At 35.9% G+C, this 20503-nt stretch overlaps 1 protein-coding gene across 1 annotated transcript in view; it reads right to left on the minus strand.

The window, feature by feature from the left end:
* LOC121316187 (fibronectin type III domain-containing protein 4-like) overlaps positions 1-20000 on the minus strand; it is a 58773-nt gene extending 38773 nt beyond the window's left edge. The window contains exons 1-3 of the mRNA XM_041251069.1: positions 18310-20000; positions 5254-5369; positions 3189-3393 (exon numbers count right to left, since the gene is read on the minus strand). Coding sequence (XP_041107003.1) covers positions 3189-3393; positions 5254-5369; positions 18310-18385 — 397 coding nt within the window. The 5' untranslated portion in view covers positions 18386-20000. The remainder of the gene's footprint in view (positions 1-3188; positions 3394-5253; positions 5370-18309) is intronic.
* Positions 20001-20503: the final 503 nt, after the last annotated feature.

Here is a 20503-nt window from a genome sequence, read left to right on the forward strand (position 1 = left end):
CTTTTCCAAATTGAAGAACAGAGAACCTGTTACATCACAATGTAATGATACAGAGTTGGAACTCCTCTACAAAGGGAAATCCTGAGCACCAGATCAGAAGAACTAGTCAGAACCTCTTCACATTCTGAGGTTTCTTAGCACAGAGATACTCAGTAATTCAAACCGACAGCACTACAGCATGGCCATGCAGTCTAATGGGATATTAACACATGTAACTGGGTAGGTACAAGGTTGATAATTTCCAGCCATGCAAATTAAGCACTTGTTTATAATAAGCATCACTGGTTTAATTATGAATTGTACTCCAGGAGGAAAGTTATTAATCCTGAAACATCCGCTGACATCCTTTAGGAATAGTGCTAAGGTTATAAATGGGGGAACTGAGTTTGTCTCCAAGCTTTGGTTCTTTGAAGATGTTTTGTGATTGCTTATTTGTTTATTTGTTTGTTTAATTATAGCATATAATAGAATACCTATGCAAAGCAAGTTCTAAACTGAGACCCTTGGAGAAAAGCGTTCCATCTCAAGTCAATGAAGCAATCCCAGTCAGTTAAATTATGTTAATATCTGTTCCCAGAGCACACACAGTACAGAGCCATGGATTTAAAAACCAGAGCATGTATATCAGTAAACGTCACTTGCTACTACTATAGTTAATCTAATTACCTCGAGTGAAAGCAAACTTTATTATATGTACCAATACATTTGGGTTTGTTTAGATTTATTTCCACCATGTTTTCTTATCACTTACATAATGCCAAGTCATGTTGTTTGCTTGTTTTTTGTTTATTTTATTCTTCATCTGTGTACTTGAAACAAACATCATTGCTCAAGCACTTAATTTATTACTAGTACTCAAAATGTCACTTATATGAAACTAAGTTAAATGCATTTCAAAACTGCATGAATACTGCTTTCAAGTGAGAGCAATTATAACAAGGAAGGAGGTTTTAATTGGTGTAACAAAAATATTGACACTGGGGTGGGTTTTATCCTCGGTCAATCCAGCACTTCAGTGGCACATGCTGTTTTAGGCGTGGTATGATATCCAGTCCATGTGAGTCCATTAAGAGAGTTAATGACTAGCATTTTTACTGACGTTTCTTACATCTTTGAATAAAATGGCATCTCTGATCAAAGGAACATTCTTTGTACATAGCTCTGTACTTGGATTTTGGACTGAACAGACTGCAATGCTATAGTGTTTCTTTCTATGCTGATGATGCCCAGATCTTCCTCTCCTTTCCCCCCTCTGACTCCCACATCTCCTCCTGTATCTCTACCTGCCTCTCGGCCATCTCCTCCTGGATGTACTTGCATCATCTTAAACTCAGCCTCTCCAAATCAGACCGCCTTTACTTCCCCCCTCTTCCTCCCCCACCTCTAATCTCTCTATCTCAATTCCTCTTGAATCCACCACCCTCTCCCTCTCCTCATCCAGCAAGAACCTTGGTGTTACTCTCAACCCCTCCCTCTCCTACTCCTACTCTCAGCACAACTCGACTGTGACATGCTCCTGTCACTTTTTCCTCAGCAACATATGCAGAATTTACCCCTTCCTCACCAACTACTCCACACAGCTCCTAGTTCAGGCTCTGGTACTGTCCCGCCTTGACTACGGCAACTCCCTCCTGGCCAGCCTCCCTGCTTCCACTATCTATCCACTCCAGCTCATCCAAAACTCTGCTGCTCACCTTGTCTTTTCCCTTTCTCATTTCTCCCACGCTACTCTGCTCCCTCCATTGGCTCCCTCTTGCATCCAATTCAACTCTTCTACTCGCCTATCACTTTCGTGACCATTCTGCTCCCTCCTATCTCCAGACTATTATTTCTCCATGCACCCCCCCACCTCTCCCCCTGACCACCTTCCGGCGCCTCCTTAAGACACATCTGTTCAGACAGCACCTGTAAACCTCACAACTCTCGACTATACTGGACTATATGGTACCCAGATGCATCAGTACTTGCATCACCTTGTGCTTGCTCTGACCTGCTCCACACTTTGTTGTATTCTACTACTGCTCTCAATCAAAATTATACTTTCTGTATCCTGTACTTGATTTTACTTCTAAAGGTAACCGTATTCACTGTTTTTTTTTTGTAATTGCTCTTATTTGAAATCATTTTTCTTCATTTATTGTACTTACTACTTGCTCTTAATATAATTTACTCTTACAAGCAAATAATTTTATTGTAAGTTTAACTGCTCTTAGTCGAAATCGCTCTTAAACGTAATTATTTACTGTATTTATACTCTCATTTGATTTTGCTCTTATTTACTATTGACCATATTGTATTTTATAACTGCTCCTATCTGTAATGTGACATTTTGTAATGTGATAGTTTGTAACAACTGTAAGCCACCCTGGATAAGGGCGTCTGCTAAGAAATAAATAACAATAATGCTGGAAGTTTAAAAAATAAATAAATAAGAACGACTAATTGTCTATAAACATAGGTTACTATAAAGCAGACATAGCTTGAATTTGAGGTTCCATTTTCTAAAATGTTTTTGTTGACTTTATTTTCTTTCCACATTCACCTGGAATTGTTCTTTGTTTAGATTTTGTACCGAGCAGACTGGAATACTGGAATGTTAATTATTTATTTTTAAGTGGAATCAGCACAAATATGGACATTGTGTTCCAACAGATTTCTTGTCAGTGGGCTTCGCATTCCCCAATCTTCCCAATACTAGTGTGGTGACTTTTTCACTTGAAATTGTTCTGAACGATTCTGGACTGAACGTCCGTTTATGTTTAGATTTGTTTGTATGTTGGAGCTACTGCACTAAAGTAAAGGACCCCTGAGACACACTTCAAACAGGTAGGCCAGGCATCTCTTTGTAACAATTTAATATAAAGTGTGTGTGAATAAGAGAATTTGAATATGTTACGTTAATTAGTAACACTTGACTGCACAAGTAGTATTAGATGGATGAACCTCCATCCACAGTTTTACACAGTTTATGGGTAGAGTTGGTTGTGATTTTATGACTCTCAGTCCCTTACACATAATGCACCAATGCTTTGAACAAATTGCTTTCTGTAGAACTGCCTTCCTTTGGGACCTCAGCGACAGTACTGTTTCTTTATTCCAATCACATACGACCCTTTCAGACCTAACATTGTCCAGTAGGGAGACTTGCTACTGTGTTTGAAGTCATAAGAAGTTGTAAGAAACATTACCTTGGTTTGAGCTGTTGGATGGGAAGCGGTCCGTTTCTTTCAAGGTTCGAAAATGAACCCGCTTGCTGGCTTGACTCTCCCCATACAGCCCAATGGACTGGACCTGGACGATGTAATCTGTGTCTTCATCCAGATCCCAGAGGACACAGGCGCGGTTCGTCGTGTTGATTTCCCTGATGAACCTCTGCATCTGTCCATCTTGCCTCTATAAAAGAATTTATAAATTACATTAACAGGCCAAGATTAATAAAAAAGTCACATGTGATTTTGTATCTATAATGACTGTGCAACCTCAGGTGTTGTTGCACAGCAGTGTAGTTAGAGTTTTAAAGTGTTACCTTTTAACCGAAAGTTGCCAATAAGCGAAAAGCACCCGTTTTCCAGTGTATTTATATGGAACAATGATATATACTGTAGTTGTACAAATATGGCACTGAAATACATGTGTTTTAAATGTTAGTGTTAAAAAAGAAAGATGAAACATGAAATACCTAAACATAGGTACACGCGTGTGTAAAACAAAACAAAGAGTAGGCTTAAAAATTGTTTGCTACAATTGTCCTTGCAATGAGTAAAGCGAGCACAATTTTTTTTTTTGTACTTAATCAATTTCAAAGAACACACTTTTAAAATAAGAAATTGTCCAACGTTGTCTGCTTTTTATAATGTACCACCTCCTGCTGTAAATCCATCTCAATTTTGCGCGCAGCTTCGTAGCCAGTTTCAAAGTCATGATTCTGCCTCAGTCCGTTATAAAAGCTGCATGAAGTATGCACATAAATCATGCAAGTGCGCTCTGTAGCACTGGCAACTAGTAATAAAGTTGTCAATAAGCGAGGTGCAGTTGCTAATATCAGAATTACATCAACATTAGAGTCTATGGGAAAGTCTATCAGAAAATGTTGTTAATAACTGAAAGTTGTCTTTATCAGTTATATAATTAATAATTAACAGCAATTTTTGAGTGTGTGACCAACCTCGTCTCTACGAGCATCATCGAGCAGGGAATATATACCAATTATAAATCAATTATTTTCTGTTTTATATTTGTAATTAATTTAGAACAATTTGTAGATTTTATTTTTCACTTTGACATTATGGACTTTTTTTGTGTTGATTAGTGGTTATAGCTGTAACACAATAAAATGTGGAAATGTCCAAGGGGGGTGAATACTTTTGAGAGCCACTATATTATATATTATATATAAAAATAAAGTGACGTACAGTAGCTGGCTATTCCATGTATAATTGCAATATATTTTATTTTCCCAATGGTGTAACTGTTTTCAACCTTTTAACCACATTCAAATGTATCTCTGGGACTCATCTACCATATTTGTAGGTCCCTCATGCATCCTCATTATTATTTCAGCTCTATGTAATCCACTTAGTTTGTATTTATTCATCTTTCTTCTAGCTTTCATCTGTCCCTCTTGAATTCCTCCCACTTCTAGAATTCTTCAGCCGATTTGTAAATATGTTTCTTCCAGATTTTTCTGCAGTTGAAATCACTGCTATTCCAGTCACGCTTTTAGAAATGATTTGCACAGGACAGCTTGCTTTAAGTGGGGTCCTGCACTTGCCCATCTGAAGCACAGGTAGGTTCATTTTGTGGTGGATCAATCAAGGGGCAATCTAACCAGGATCCCCTGACTTCTTACTTTAACCACTCTGTCTCCTACAATAGTGTAAGTCTGGGAGGCTTCAAATAGTTTAAAGCACACTTTTGGTGTACATAAACATTTTAAGGTAAGCTTTAAAATGTGTATTTGCTTTATTGTTTTATTTATTTAATTTTTCCAATACTTATTAACAGCTATTGGTTAATATACAGGGTAAGTCAGGTACTTAGGCATATTTGTTATTATTGGTTGCCTCTCTGTTTCTTTAATGAATTTGAATTTAGTTGAGAACTTCATTATCGGCATAATATATTATATTGTCACTAATGCCTGACTTACGGGATGCCCTGTATGCTCATAAGTGTGCCTTTGTCTACTATAATTTATACTTAAACATACTGTACTGTAACAGCAAAGAAAATGAACTGTTCCAAAGGGCTTACCTGCTGAGAGATGGCATAGCCGATGATGACGTCTCCCTCTGGGACATCCCAGGAAACAGTGGCAGCATTAGCTTTCAGCTGGGTGACAGTAACGTTGACAGGAGCTGGTGGCCTATCTGTAGTGGGAAAGATGTAATCAGATACATTGACAGAGTTATCGGAAGTCCACCCCGTCTCTCTATATGCATTTCTCAAGGACCTGTCGAGTTTTTCGCAATTCCTGACACAATCCTGACATACCCATCCATCACAGAGTCACTATGTAGTCAGTGGCAGTCCTTCTAATACATCAACTGAACATCATCTTATTAATTATAGACACTTTAAGGAAGCCACATTTCTCAATAAAAGCATCTGTTTTCTTCTTTTTTTATGACATTTGTATTTATTATACAAATTACAGTAGAGTTAAAAAAAACAAAAAAACAAGGAACCTAATGAGTGAGGAAATGAATCACTAGCTTATTTTAAAACACCCTCTATTTACACATGTGATTTTGTATCTATAATTACTGTGTAACCTGAGATTGCAGATTGAGGTGAGATTGCACTGTGATTGTAGTGTAGTTAGAGAGTAGTCATTACTTTTGTATTCCTGAGATAATTTAATTTATCTTGCGTTCGACAAAACGACTTGTACTGTCGAGATCCTGGGATAAATGCTCTCATGATAATGCAATAACAGATTGGTAATATTGAGATCCTGAGATAGATTATCTTGTGATCTTGACATACAAAGATTTTTTTTCTCAATGGCCTCAACACTATTCCATGTACAACTGCATAAAAAAAAAATCTCCCCTATTCACAATTATATTTCAAAAACCACTAATAGAGAAATCTGATCTCTCATTTATGATGGAGGAGGCTTATTTTAATATAGACTTAAATCTAACTTAAACTGTGACAAAGTCAGCGAATAATTCAACATTAAACATTTTCTTTAAAAATGTAACTGCCAGTAGCAGTGTTGAAGCTTAATTTTCACTTTTTAATATCAAAAGATTAAACACATAGAAGAATAATTGAAAATCGTGCTTTAACCTAACTCTTATCTGTGACTGTAACCATTATAATCATTGACTCTGTACGAAAAACGAAAACAGTTTTAAGTTGTGGCTCTAACTGTAGGGTCCGTATTTGATTTTGTTGAGCCAGCAGTATTTTGGGCAGCTATTATTTGTGACTGACCCCATAAACTGGGTATAAGACCTGTTTCAATATGCCAGTGAAGCCTTTGAAGAAAAACAGTGCTCATTCTAGTGCACATTTACTATGGTTTATTAATGCACAACTTGTATTATAATGTGTAAACCTCATACATGTATTCAAATTATATTATATTTTACAACTGGCTAAGTTGAGTGTATTGTAACCTATAATACCAATGCAGTTAGAATTATTTTTAAAATAATTTAAATTTAAGTACTTCTTATTATAAACGAAACAATGTCTTACTTTTTCTTTTTAGGATGTTAAAAGGAGTATAAAGGTCAGAGTTACATCACCTCATGCTAACAGATTGCAATAAAATACAATGTACATACTGTATATTCTATATAGTCATGGTCTCTGCTAACCCTTCACTGAGGTGCTCCCAAGGTTTGATGACATGTTCTGTGCTTTCCCCCCACTCTTTACAGCTGAACGAGAAATAAGCTAGCCCTCTGGTAATGGTAAGTGAAGATTCCCTTGAAAATTTTCTAAGATATAGTTTATCAAATACTGGAAAAAAAAATAATATAAATAGATATATATAGGATATATATATATATATATATATATATATATATATATATATATGGAACTGTTAAGTTTGTTAAACTGTATGACTCATTTTTTTCCTTAAAGGTTGGAATCAAATTTTTGTATTTTAAAAAAGAATGGTGTCAAATTGTTTTTTTTTGTATAATCCTTCATTACAAATAGACATAAAATAAAGACATTATATAAAGTAAGAGAAAGCTCTGTATTGTCTGACATTATTTTCAGAAGCTCTGCACCCTAAGTAATAACCCTAATAAGGTATTATGTACATTAACAATGCTCTGGGAATGCCAAGTGGTGTTAAACTATGTAATGTTTAAAATGCACTTAATTTCCTTTGGGAGAATTATATGTTACATATTGTGAAATACAGAGACTGTGTCCTGCCTCCACAGAAGATTTTCCTTTATTCCTAATTGCAACATACATAATGACATGTTTGCAACAGAAAGCATGTCATTCCCGTCTAGCTGTAAAATCCACATTTTAATACTAGTTCTAAGAATAATCTTCAACTTTCATTGGAACTGGATACAGTATTCCATTTTTATCGATTTTAGAGCAGCAGTATAAGATTGGATAAGCGATTCTCAGAAAGCCTGTTTATCTCGCTATACTGAAACTACTATTCTTAACTGTATTGTAAGATGTTAGAGTATTCTGTATGTGTTATTTGTCCACTACAATCTTTTTTCAGCCATGTTTGTGTCCACCACATTCATTCACAATAAACTGCAGGAGAGAGATCTAGTTACAAAAATTATTTTAAAAATATTAGTTTAAATACTGGACATTTTAGGCACTTGGATTTAATTTATCTTTAACAATAAAAATTTGTGTCATCTGCCATATGTTTTAGATAGCACGTTACACTAACTGCAGTGGAATTGCAGTACAGTGTTACATGTGCAGTTGAAATCACAGGCAAAAGACTATGTAATTACAAAAGGCCCTAGCAACTGCTAACCTTTTGTATTGCTGTTGCATTGTAACTTCATAACCACATGTCACTGCTGTTTCTACAATTACTAGCAGGGTGCTAGCATCGGCCATACCACTTTGAGTAAGCCTGATCTCAGAAGCTAAGCAAGGTTGGGCTTAGTACTTGGAAACCACCTGAAAAACCATGTGCTGTAGAAAGCTGATGTAGTCCCCCTACTAGACATTAAATAGGACTACTAATTATTATTGTTATTATTATTATTATTATTATTATTATTATTATTATTATTATTATCATCAAAGGTATTTCTGATATAAGCCCCGTTTATACATTATTGGTCTAGCCTGCCATGAAAGGAGATAACCTTGGAATGTCTCTGCAGCAACAATAGCGTGCTGTTCTTCACAACAGAACCGACGATGTAAAAAAAAAAAATACTTTGTTTTCATGCTATATAAAATAAATGGCTTGCAAATCAAATCTCGCAAAAACAGAGGTTGCATTTTCGCAGTATAAAATCTAGGAGCATAGTGCTATGATGAGGACTGTCTTCCTCACTTCCACTCTATGTCAAAAGCACAATGGATTCAGACACAACCAACCACAGGTTCCCTGATGCTGTATGCTTGTTTTCTTAGGGTTCAACACAGAAGATCATTTTTTTACTTAAAATTATTAGAGCTCCCCAAGTTGTTTTTCTCAAACACACCAAGAAAGTGCTGCTGTGGGATATACATTTACATGAATATGTCTGTATTATAAAACAATAACTGAAATTAATTCAATTACAATGACACTATTTGGGCTCACACACACATTCTGCCAGATAAACAGGTAATACAGCTGTAGTGGACCATTCTATTCCTTCTTTCAGCACATTCCATTACTATAATGGACAAAAGGGTAGATTAAGGGAACAGCAATCAACAGCATGACATGACCCACAGCCAATAGATTGATGCAGCCATAGAATTACACTTCAGCGTTAAATGTGGAATTTCTCATGGGCCACGTAAGAAAGTCATTCTACTGATGAAAGTAAAAATCAAATGCATTTTGAACACACTCTGTCCTCTGAAACATGTGCTGTCAGCCGATCGCTTCTTTTCACTCTGCAGGCCCGCCATGCAGCCAACCCAGAGTTACTGCGCCGAAGGACAATGCAGCTCTGGGTAGCTTACAGGCAAGCCCGCAAGCGCCTGGTCAGTCTACAGGGGTCGCTAGTGCATAGTGAGCCGAGGATACCCTAGCTGACCTACTCCCTCATCACCCAAGGCAGGGCTCGGCCAATTGTGCGCCGACCCCTGGGAACTCCCGTCCACGGTCGGCAGTGGAATAGCCTGGACTCAAACTGTAGACCTCCAGGCTACACGGCGCATCCTGCACTCCACGCGGAGAGCTTTTGCCGATGACGTCACTCGGGAGCCCCCAAAGTTACTTATTTTTGAGCATTTTAACCCTTTGTCCAGGTCCGACATTACAATTTTCCCTTTCCAGTTCAATGTCGGTCCCTGTCAATGGCCGAGTGAGATCGATAGGAGCCGAATGAAGCCAAAAAAATAAAAAATAAAAACGTGCCTTTGATAGCTCCATGCACCACAGAGATAACACAGACACAAAGGAGATAGCTGCTTCTACATCCAGCGCTCAAAGAATATCACGTACATTTGCAGAGCTTTTTGAGATGTTATAGTAATAAAATAATGACTTGGATCGCATTACTGAAGAGTTGTAAAATGAGTAATCAGGAGTGGATTTATCAGCATGCATGTCTTTAAAGAGGTATGTGAAAAATCCAATGAACAAGGGGTGGGGCTTGGCTGGAGATGCAGTACTGAGTGTCCTTTTGCGAGTCAATGCCTTTTAAACCTGTTTTAAAAAATATTTTAAACAATGTGTGTAAAATAAACAGCATTTGTGAAAATAAATTGGACCTGAAGCACCTGACTAGCGCTGAATAAATGGACCGCTAAGGGTTAAAGGATGGTATGTCACAAATCAAGCCCTCTTAGTCGTCACATTGTGCACAGCTCACTTTCTACTTTAGGGGCAATGTGCCCCAGTGCAATGCATAAGAATGTGGTTAACATCTGGTCAACAAATTGACTTAGTAGTGGATATGACCATGTAGCTTCTAATGCATCGTTTATGTGTAAATACAGCTCAGGCCAAATGTTTTACATTACCCTACAGAATGATCTAATTTTGCTTCATGAAGTCGAATGAAACCTGTTGAATAATGTTGCGTTAACATATTGAACAAAAATCTGACAAAAATTAAAAAATGTGATATTTCAAAATCTAACATGAAATACTGCACAACTATTACGGCTTCTGGTAGACATTTGTGATACCATTTTGTAGTTTACGTGATTACATGAGGTTAAATCAAAGATTTAAATTGCGTTCCTATAGTTATTTTTTTTAAAGTGATGTCTCAAGCCTAAACATTTAATAGATCAATTTAAAAAAAAAATAGTCAGAGAAAAAAAGGGACCATGAACAAAGTACACAGAAAGAGTACTTGGAACTGCAAACGCAAGTCAAAAAGGAAGTTAGAAAGGCCAAGAGAGAGATAGAAATGAACATTGCCAAGGGGACTAAAATCAATACCAAAAAGTTTTTCCAATATTATAACAGCAAAAGAACATTCAAGGAGGATATAAATGGCAAAATCATAGATGAAGAGAAAAAAAATAGCAAATATATTAAATGACTACTTTTCACAAGTTTTTACAAAGGAGGATACGGACAACATGCCCCACATGTCATCCAGTTCCTATCCAGTTTTAAATAACTTTAGCATAAAAGAGGCAGAACTGTTAAAGGGACTAGGAGCTCTTAAAATAAACAAATCCCTGGGCCAGATGAGATTCTCCCAATTTACAAACTGCTAATTAAGATCATGCAACAGTCTCTTGAGACATGGTTTACCGACAGACTGGGGAATTGCAAACGTAATACCAATCCACAAAAAGGGAGTCAAAACCAAACCAGTTAAATACAGACCAATATACCTGACTTCTATTATATGTAAACTTACGGAAACTATAATAAGATCCAAAATGGAAAAATATCTATATGGCAACAGTATCCTAGGAGTCAGTCAGCATGTTTTTAGGAAAGGGAGATCATGTCTAACTAGCTTGCTTGAATTCTTTGAGGCTGCAATATCGACAATGGATAATTGCAAAGCATATGACATGGTTTATTTAGATTTCAGTAGGGATTCAAGGAAATGCATACTCATGGATTAGGGAGTGGTTAACAAGTAGAAAACAGAGAGTACTGATTAGAGGAGAAACCTCAGAATGGAGTGAGGTAACCAGTGAAGTACCACATGGATCAGTATTAGGTCCTTTGCTCTTCCTAATCTACATTAATGACACAGATTCTGGTATAGTAAGCAAACTTATTAAATTTGCAGACGACACAAAAATAGGAGGAGTGGCAAACATTGCTGCAGCAGCAAAAGTCAAAATGATCTAGAGAGCATTCAGAACTGGGTAGACACATGGCAAATGACTCTGAAATCAAAGAAGGAATCTTTGAAAAAAAGATGTAGGAATTTATGTTGACTCAGAAATGTCTTCATCTAGACAATGTGTGGAAGCTATATAAAAAAAAGGCCAACAAAATGTTCAGATATACACAGAGAAAGGTACTGAATTTAAAGTAAGGAAAATAATGTTAAAACTTTACAATGCATTAGTAAGACCTCATCTAGAATACTGTGTTCAGTTCTGGTTCACCTCGCTATAAAAAGGATATTGCTGCTCTAGAAAGAGTGCAAAGAAGAGCGACCAGAATTATTCCTGGTTTAAAAAGCTTGACAGGGTAAAAGAATTGAATCTATTCAGTCTTGAAGAAAGAAAACTATGCCGCGATCTAATTCAAGCATTCAAAATCTAAAAAGGGATTGACAATGTCGACCCAGGGGACTTTTTAGGCCTGAAGAAAGAAACAAGGACCAGGGGTCACAACTGGAGATTAGATAAAGGGGTATTCAGAACAGAAAATAGGAGGCACTTTTTTACACAGAGAATTGTGGGAGTCTGGAATCAGCTCCCTAGTAATGTTCAAGCTGACACCCTGGGATCCTTCAAGAAGCTGCTTGATCAGATTCTGATCAATAAGCTACTAACAACCAAGATTGCCTCCTGTTATGTGTACCCTTTCTTATGCTCCCCAAATGTTAAGCCTCCCTTTAATTACCTACAATATATGCACTGGAGGGATTACATTTGGGGAGCAGCTTTTAATAAGCAAACAATTCTCATTTTTAATTATTGCTTTTAAAATGTGTTTCTATTAATTTAATTCAACATGCATAATCATCTGACTGCAACATTTAGGTCAGCAGCAACACAAGCATTCTGCTGTGTGTTAAATAAGCATGTATTTATTTATTTATTTATTCGTTCATTTAAATGCTTTTGTGACAATGAGTAGCTGGAGAAGTCAGGCAAGAGTTTCAGTGCATTCCATCTATATAACTATACATGTAATGCCCACAAATACTGAGAATGTAAGTCATTTTAGAAACAAATCTCTCTTCTGCAGTGGCTGTAAATGTCTGATCATAGGATATGCCACGTGAATCCAACTGTGTTAAAGTTGAATGCAGCAAAAACCACCATTTGTTGTGATAGAGCAAGACCACTGACTTGTTTAACATGTGACAAGGAGATATACTGTAGTGGTCCAAATCATAGAAAACTTGCAGATCTGTAATAATTAATATTACTATAGAAAACATAAACAAAAAAAAAACAGTTACAACTAATTGCTTGTAGTACTGAAACATTTTATAAGCTAACACATGCACATAGCAACACAGTTTTCTGTTTTTTTGTCTTGTTTCTTGTTTGTTTCACAATAAAAAATATTTTGCATCTTCAAAGTAGTAGGCATGTTGTGTAAATCAAATGATATAAACCCCCAAAAAATCCATTTTAATTCCAGGTTGTAAGGCAACAAAATAGGGAAAATGCCAAGGGGGGGTCAATACTTTCGCAAGCCACTGTAGTATTTGAATCTATTATTGGAGTTTGGAGGTGAAAAAAAGATTCATTTTAGGAAAAAGGGACTCTGTCTCAGCTTCTTACTTACAAAAACTGAGTGTTACCACCCACACTGCAGAATAACTGTTAGAAAGGAAGAGATACTTTCCATGCTGGGTGATGTCACCTCATCTGTCCACTCCTCATTAGTGGACTCATTCAAACCACATATTTCACAGGACATTATTAACACTTAAATTACGCAGTCCAGCAAGAAGCACGGGGGTGTATTAAATTAATTCAAACAGTGTTGGACCTTAATACCGCCAGCATCGAAATACTTAATCTTTTATGTCAACTAACACCTCTAACTGTGCAAGTCAGTTTATTTAATGGATTTCTTTCACTAACAACATATAAAACACCAGGGACCTATGTATTTTATTGATCTAAAATGACAGTGGTATTATGACCCTCCACTGTGAGATCAACTGGATACACCCCACGGTCTGTAATATTTAACATTTTTTAGGTAGAGTACCACAAGCCCAGCCAGGTGTTAGTAATGTCGAATGGACTGACGTAAATATCTTAGTTCAAATAGAACACAATGTGCAATGAGTGATTGCATTGCATCCCTCTATATCTCCCATGTTGTGATTTTGAAGAGCATAAACGCTGGATGCTGGTGTGATTTGGTTAGCTCTGGCCAATCCATGGAAAGTAAGAGATAGAAAGAGTTAGCTAATTAAGAATGTGGAATAGTTCTTACTGTGAATGTGTTTTCTATAGATTTCCTATAATAATAAATTAAACATTCTTTATTTCCACTATAGTAAACACCCCACCACAGGAGACGATATTGAGTGGAGTGCAAAATCTCTATCTATACTACATGGAAAGTAATGAACATTATTGTTGCTGTGAAAATGTAGATTTCTATGAAACATTTTTTTTTTTTTAAATAAATACACTTCATACTTCATAATAAAAGTAATGTATTTGTATTTCTAAGTGTTTTAGTTTTTTCATGTCCTATTTTTCAGAGTGACTGCAGCCACGCATGTCAAAATTGTCACAGACTGGATATTGCATTTACTTATAATAAAATTAATCAGTTTAGAATTAATTACTTCAAACAGGTATGAAGTATCAGCTTCATATCATTTACATTTTTTTTTTTTTTTTTAATTAAAAATGATCATTTCAATAGCAACACTAAGTTGATCAAGCTGGGTCGTAACACAGAGCCTTGTACAGCATGTAGTGTACAACTAAGGCTACTACCCTGCTGATGGGGTGCAGCAACATATCAAAAACTATATTGCAGATATGCCTGTGGCAATCTAGGATAAACACCAGACTGTTTGGGCAGTTTTTTTAATGTATTGCTTGTTTTATTAATTCAGGTATATTTTTAATATCTGATTTTTAGGGATGTCCATGCATATATTAAACATGATACAAAGTGAAAATGTGCCAGTTTCTCAAATAGTAGTATAGGACTGAGCCCCTTTCAAATGCCAGCTGTGTGAATCCCCCCCGTCCCCGGTTAAAGTCTTCAGAACACTAATAACACTAAAGAGTAGAATGAGTCACTTTAAAAGTTCAATTTCATCAATTTGTAGGCAGACCTATTTAATGGAGAACTCATTTTATTTTCAAAAGCTTACAAAACTAATGCACTGTCAAATCATTTAAGCTTAAAACCAATTAACCTTTAGAGGTTTTATTCAGACTTTGGTGTTCAAAACTGATGTACTGTAGACAAATCACAAGTTTAATATTTAAAACCCTACAACGAAATCTGCCTAAGAAATTACTTTCAGTAAATTACCATATTGTCCATTTTGATTATTTAAACAAAGTGGGTACTAGCAACCAGCAAATGCCCAGATAGAAGGCGTGCATACAAACCTGTAAACAAACTGATATAACTCTTATAGATAACAGGGCCAACTGATTTAGTCTATACGCCGTCATATGTTGACATACAATTAACAGCATTAAGTATGTTACTCAGAGATTCTAAAGGATAAAATCAGCAATAGAGACAGAATACAGCTAGGTCTGTACAATATAAGGTAGGATAGTGCCACGAAAGAACAAATGGCTTTATGCATATATTTTAGATGGCAGTGACCATTTCATGTGTAACCAAACCTTGTAAAAAAGCATGGTTCTATATCCTGACAGTCCGAGGTCAACCAGTGCAATAGGGGCTATTGCAACCCTAATTCCACTCCATCAAAGAACTAGAGTAGCAGACCACATATGCTGCATCAGCCATGCTGCAGATTCTCCACCAGAATTCAATAGATGTACTCATCTATTTGGAATCTACAAAAAATATGACCTGTTTTATTTCCTAGGTTGTATGTATGATAATTCTGCATATGACAGGTTTAACAAATGCTACATTTGACACTATACTAAAATAAGGGGGTTCAGCTCTGTCACCTTACAAGATAGTTACCAGCGGTTATGAGCCTACATGACAATAAAGCATACTGTCTGTTTTATGATTCGTCAAACTAAATAAATCCATCTGTACAGACCAAGCATAGTTGTCTTCTTATATATAAACATATACATACATATATATATATATATATATATATATATATATAAGTCTCCTCCAGTGAGAAATCCCATCGATGGAGAAATTTAGATAGCAACTCCCATTTCAATTAAGTCCAAAGCCCCAAGGAATTCTCAATAAAAACAATAGTCCTTATTTAAACATATTTAAAACCACGGTAAACATAATAATGGTTTACACATTTTGACCTGTAGGTCTTCCTCAGAGCACAGTAGAGATTCTGTATATACATCTGTGGCAATGTGCCCCACCCCTGTGTTTATTTATGTTTTGTGTGTTGCGTGTGGTGTGTTAATGTTGGTGTTTATGTATAAAGTGCACAGATTAAAATATGGGTTATGAGCACAGGTTATATATCGTAAAGTGTAATTTGTATTTAGGCACGAGGATTGCACAAATCGATTCACATGCAAAGTAAAAGTGTATTGATATGTGAGCACGGTAGTGCACAGATTAGTTAAGGTGCTGGGATTCAAGTGAATAATTAATTGGTAATTGAATCCCGGCACAACAGTATATATATATAGATGCACGAAGCACTCACTCGGGCTTGTGTGTCCGAGAGTGGAGTATATAAAACGATCAATTGCTACGAGTGCTGGAAGCTCCAGCAATGTACTTGTTTTGTGTAGTGTTCGTCCACCCTGTTTGTTAGTGTCTGTTCATTTTATTCATCTATTTATTTTGCCCTAAAGTGCCATGTCCTGTTTTGGTGTCTTTTTAAAAGCTTTTTATTTTCTCTTTAATAATAAAGCACGCAGCAGCGCTTTCATTCACAATTTCACTCACAGTGCTGTGTGTTCATTTCTGGTCTGACATCCCCACTAAAGCCAGCCTTTCACAACATCCCTCCTAAAGTCCAACTTCCACTGTCTCAAAGTGGCAGGAGGGTGGCAACGGGTTCTCAAGACTAAGTATAGTGGGGTCCGCTGACTCTGGCAGGTTCAGCCATGCTATGAAAGCTTGAATAATATACTGGAAGGGGCACTGACCAACCCACCTGGCCATTGTGGTGAGTAATGACAGGTACATCATTATATAAAAGAATACAAAACCACCTATCAAATATAAGAAATAAAATATTAAATGACAATATTTACAAGGAACAGACACACCATGGATGACTTAAAGTTTGTGGTTTTAGAAAAAAACTAAAATTAGATAATGTACACTATAGAAGAATAAAAGAAAATAAATGAATAAATAAACTAGATACCATGATGTATGAAGGTTTAAATTGGAAGGAACAGTAGATTGCTACATCATTAGCTATACAGTGAATGACCTCACAAAGACATTAGATTTAAAGAGAAATAAATGTGTGGTTACCATGGCATCAAACGCCTATAAATATGTCCACTGTTTGTTTTCAAACTCACTTTCTCTTGACAAAGGTATGTTAAACATACCAAAACGTTGGACAGCTGGCTCTTTGATATTACAAAAGGATTAAAATCAAAAGAAAAAAGTAATATTGGTAGACAAAAATGTGAATAATTTATTAAAATTTTTTTCTTATATCAGGACGTTTCGGTTTGCACGTCTTTAGCTGGATGGAAAGCGATATATAATGTTCAACACGGCATAATATTATACCCTGGAGGACACTGTTGTAGATCAACCTGACTTGACATATAGTGTAGAACTCACAGAAGGGATGTCTTCAGGCTAGTATTTCTCTATGGCTTCTAAGTCTGTTTTTGCAAAGGAGATTTTGCTGAAAGATGGTAGATGTATTTATTACAACTTTTGTGTTTTTAGTGTCAGTTTCATATATTTCCTTTCTGTTGTGTTCAGCTTATATACCTGTATAACCATAGTATACGCAAACCTCAGTGCATTCAAATATTCTGCATGCAAAAGTTACCATACCTATGGATACGTACATATATATATAATATATATATATATAGATATATATCTATATTATTATATATATATATATATATACGGTATATTGTGTACTAATGACGTTACTGCTTCCTCCCTCTTTGTTGCTGTTTTTTGAGCATTTGTATTGTCTAAGGTAGACTACAGCATATCATTTGCCAATATATTATTTTCAAAACTACTAACCGCTATGGAAATTTAACTCACTTTTCTAAAATGTATTTATTTAAACTCCTGGATTTTTTAATATAAAAGTCACAATATTGCTTGAAATCCACCCAGAAATGCTTTGCAATTTTCATTAAATTTTTTCTGGTGTCTGGCCAAAATATAATGCTGCCATAATCATTTAGGAGAAGGTTTCAGACAATAAATATTGTGCTGTTTTGTGATCCATTTCATTTCCTTGTTTTCTGGTGGTATTCAATCAAATTAATTTCCAAGTGTCAAAGTTCGGGTGGTTACCCCCACCCCCACCCCCACCCCCACCCCACCCCAACCCCACACACAAACACACACACTAACACACATAAAATGAAACAAAAGTATAAAACACAATTAATCAAGACAAACAACCAAACTAGTATTGAAGCCAACTTTCCAATTAAAATTACACACAAATCAATACAAACTGATCTACATTTCCTGCCAAAATCTAATTGAATTCACCCAAGAGACACTTATTTTGTTTTCCTATAAATTAGACCTTAATTGTTGTAATTTCCCAGCTGTTCCATTAACTTTCTCTTGTGAAACAGAACATTATACATATTTTTTTTTTGTCAATAAAAGTAGTTTCTGCAGGAATATCACTGTATTATTTAAAGATAAAAAACAAGAGTTGTACTTACTTGCTCCCACCAAACAGATGTCACAGCTAAACAGCACCAGGATAGCAGAGTTCAGATACATAGGTAGATATGCCATGTCTTCTAGTAGAGCAGGTTCTTCTTATTGTTAAATCAAATAATGTTGTCAACTAAGATCCAACAGTCCTATATCATCGGTTGAAAAAAATAAAAAAATGAAACTACATATTATGCATTTTTAACTGCAACTATCCTATAGTCTAAGTTCAACTAAAACATATACCTTCCGTTGCGACTAGTTTGCAGACGCGCATACCAAAAGCTATTCTAGTAGACGCACTCGTACATTTAGTCAGAATGATTTAAGAGTTTAATTGAGTGTGGTGGTCTCATAATTGTAGACCCATTCAATTAAACAATTCGATGTTTTAAAGCAAAGCAAAAAAATAATAAAATAAAAAAATGGTATGGTATGGTCAAAAGCCTTTAAATCTGTTCGGTCCTACAACACAGATAGATAGATACTCATTGAAGCTTCAGTGCAATTTCAGCACTTTTTGTTCTCCAAAGAATGTGTTCCACAATGATTCTAAAAAACAGTGCTTTGCACTTCCAAGGCTTAGAAATCTAATTTAAAATAATAATGTGCACTATACTCAGCTCTGGCAAAACAAACAAAAAAACGCTATCAACAGATCGTGGTGGTAAACAACTCAATGAAACGATAATATGCGTAGTTCTTTCAGAACCGCAAACAGCTCTGTGCCAAGCAGTTAAACGAGATGCACAATGTTCGTCTGTATTTTCGGCTCCTCCGGCCCGCCGTAGAGCAACTAGCTGCACTCTAAGGTTCTGAAAACAGGGCAGCACCTCCTGCTTCGCCACTTGCCTTTGGTACTATCTACGTCCTTTAAAGACGTTTCATTTCAGAAACAGACCACCCTGTCTGTCTGACATCAGCTTGCAAACTGTGGATTCAATGGTACATGATAATGACACCTGGTTTCCCCATCTCTGCCTTAAGTTTCAGGACTCACAGAACTATATAACCCGCTGCAAGATTTCAAATATTTTAGGTTTTCCCATCTTCTTGGAGATAAATGTCCTGTCCGAGCAGCGGAAATTTACTACACAAGATAGGAGCGCTCTGATATAGAACCAACCTTTTTTTCTTTTTTTTTTTTTTTTATAAAATAAAATAAAATAATGTATGCATCATTATGCATTTGAGTAAAATACTTCCAACTATCCCTTGGCCATTATTCGTATGCAACTTGTAGTTATTACGGCTTCCAATTACGGTATTCCCCTAAAGAACATTAATTAAAAAGAATGCTTGTCTGAAGCAGAGAACCCTTTGATATCACACTGGTTTGAAAAGCATACATCAATACTGACGAGTAGCTTTGCAGATGGTCCACCCATAGCGGCTGCTAAATGGCTTGCTGATGTCACTGGTCTTGTGCATGGTCTGAACGTGCCACTGGGTGAATGTCACGGAAAGGGTATAACTACTACACTTTCAAAATCAACAACTCCCCTGTAAGAAATGCAGTGAGGGTTTATGAAGCCACGAATGTTACTGATTAAATGGCTTATAAAGAATGCCCTATACTGTGAAATGTTTCATGTAAAAAGTTGGCTTAACTATAGTGTATTATTTGCAAACACAGGTGACTAACAGAGGCATGTCAAATTAGTTACCTGCTTAAGATTATCAAAATAAGAAGTGTATTTTAAAGAATGGTGAATAGGTTATACCATAATAGTGCATTTTACAATATGGATTATTTTCATATGTATTGCTAGTAGTTTTGTTTATTTTAGCCCACAGACTACATTAAATGTGTCAGTGCACACAGAATAGAGAAATATTATACTATTACTATATTTTCCCAAAAACACAGAAGTACAAAAATCATTTGAACAAGTTTTTTTTTTTTTTTTCTGTCGAAATATACTTAAAGCACACACACACACAAAAAAAGATTCCTTGTACAACATACTGTCTGAGAACTCGAGTTTTACAAGGATTATAGTCAAAATGAAACATCATAATTTATACAGTTCAGAATCACTGCCCACAATTAAGTCTTATGTGTGACTTAAGTCATAAGTTATTCTATAATTATTATTGAGCCTGGTGCTTTGTGTGTGTGCATGTGTACACACACACACACACACACACACACACATACATATATATATATATATATATATATATATATATATATAT

This window comes from Polyodon spathula, chromosome 5 (genome assembly GCF_017654505.1).
Source record: "Polyodon spathula isolate WHYD16114869_AA chromosome 5, ASM1765450v1, whole genome shotgun sequence".
In the NCBI taxonomy this organism is placed as follows: Eukaryota; Metazoa; Chordata; class Actinopteri; order Acipenseriformes; family Polyodontidae; genus Polyodon; species Polyodon spathula.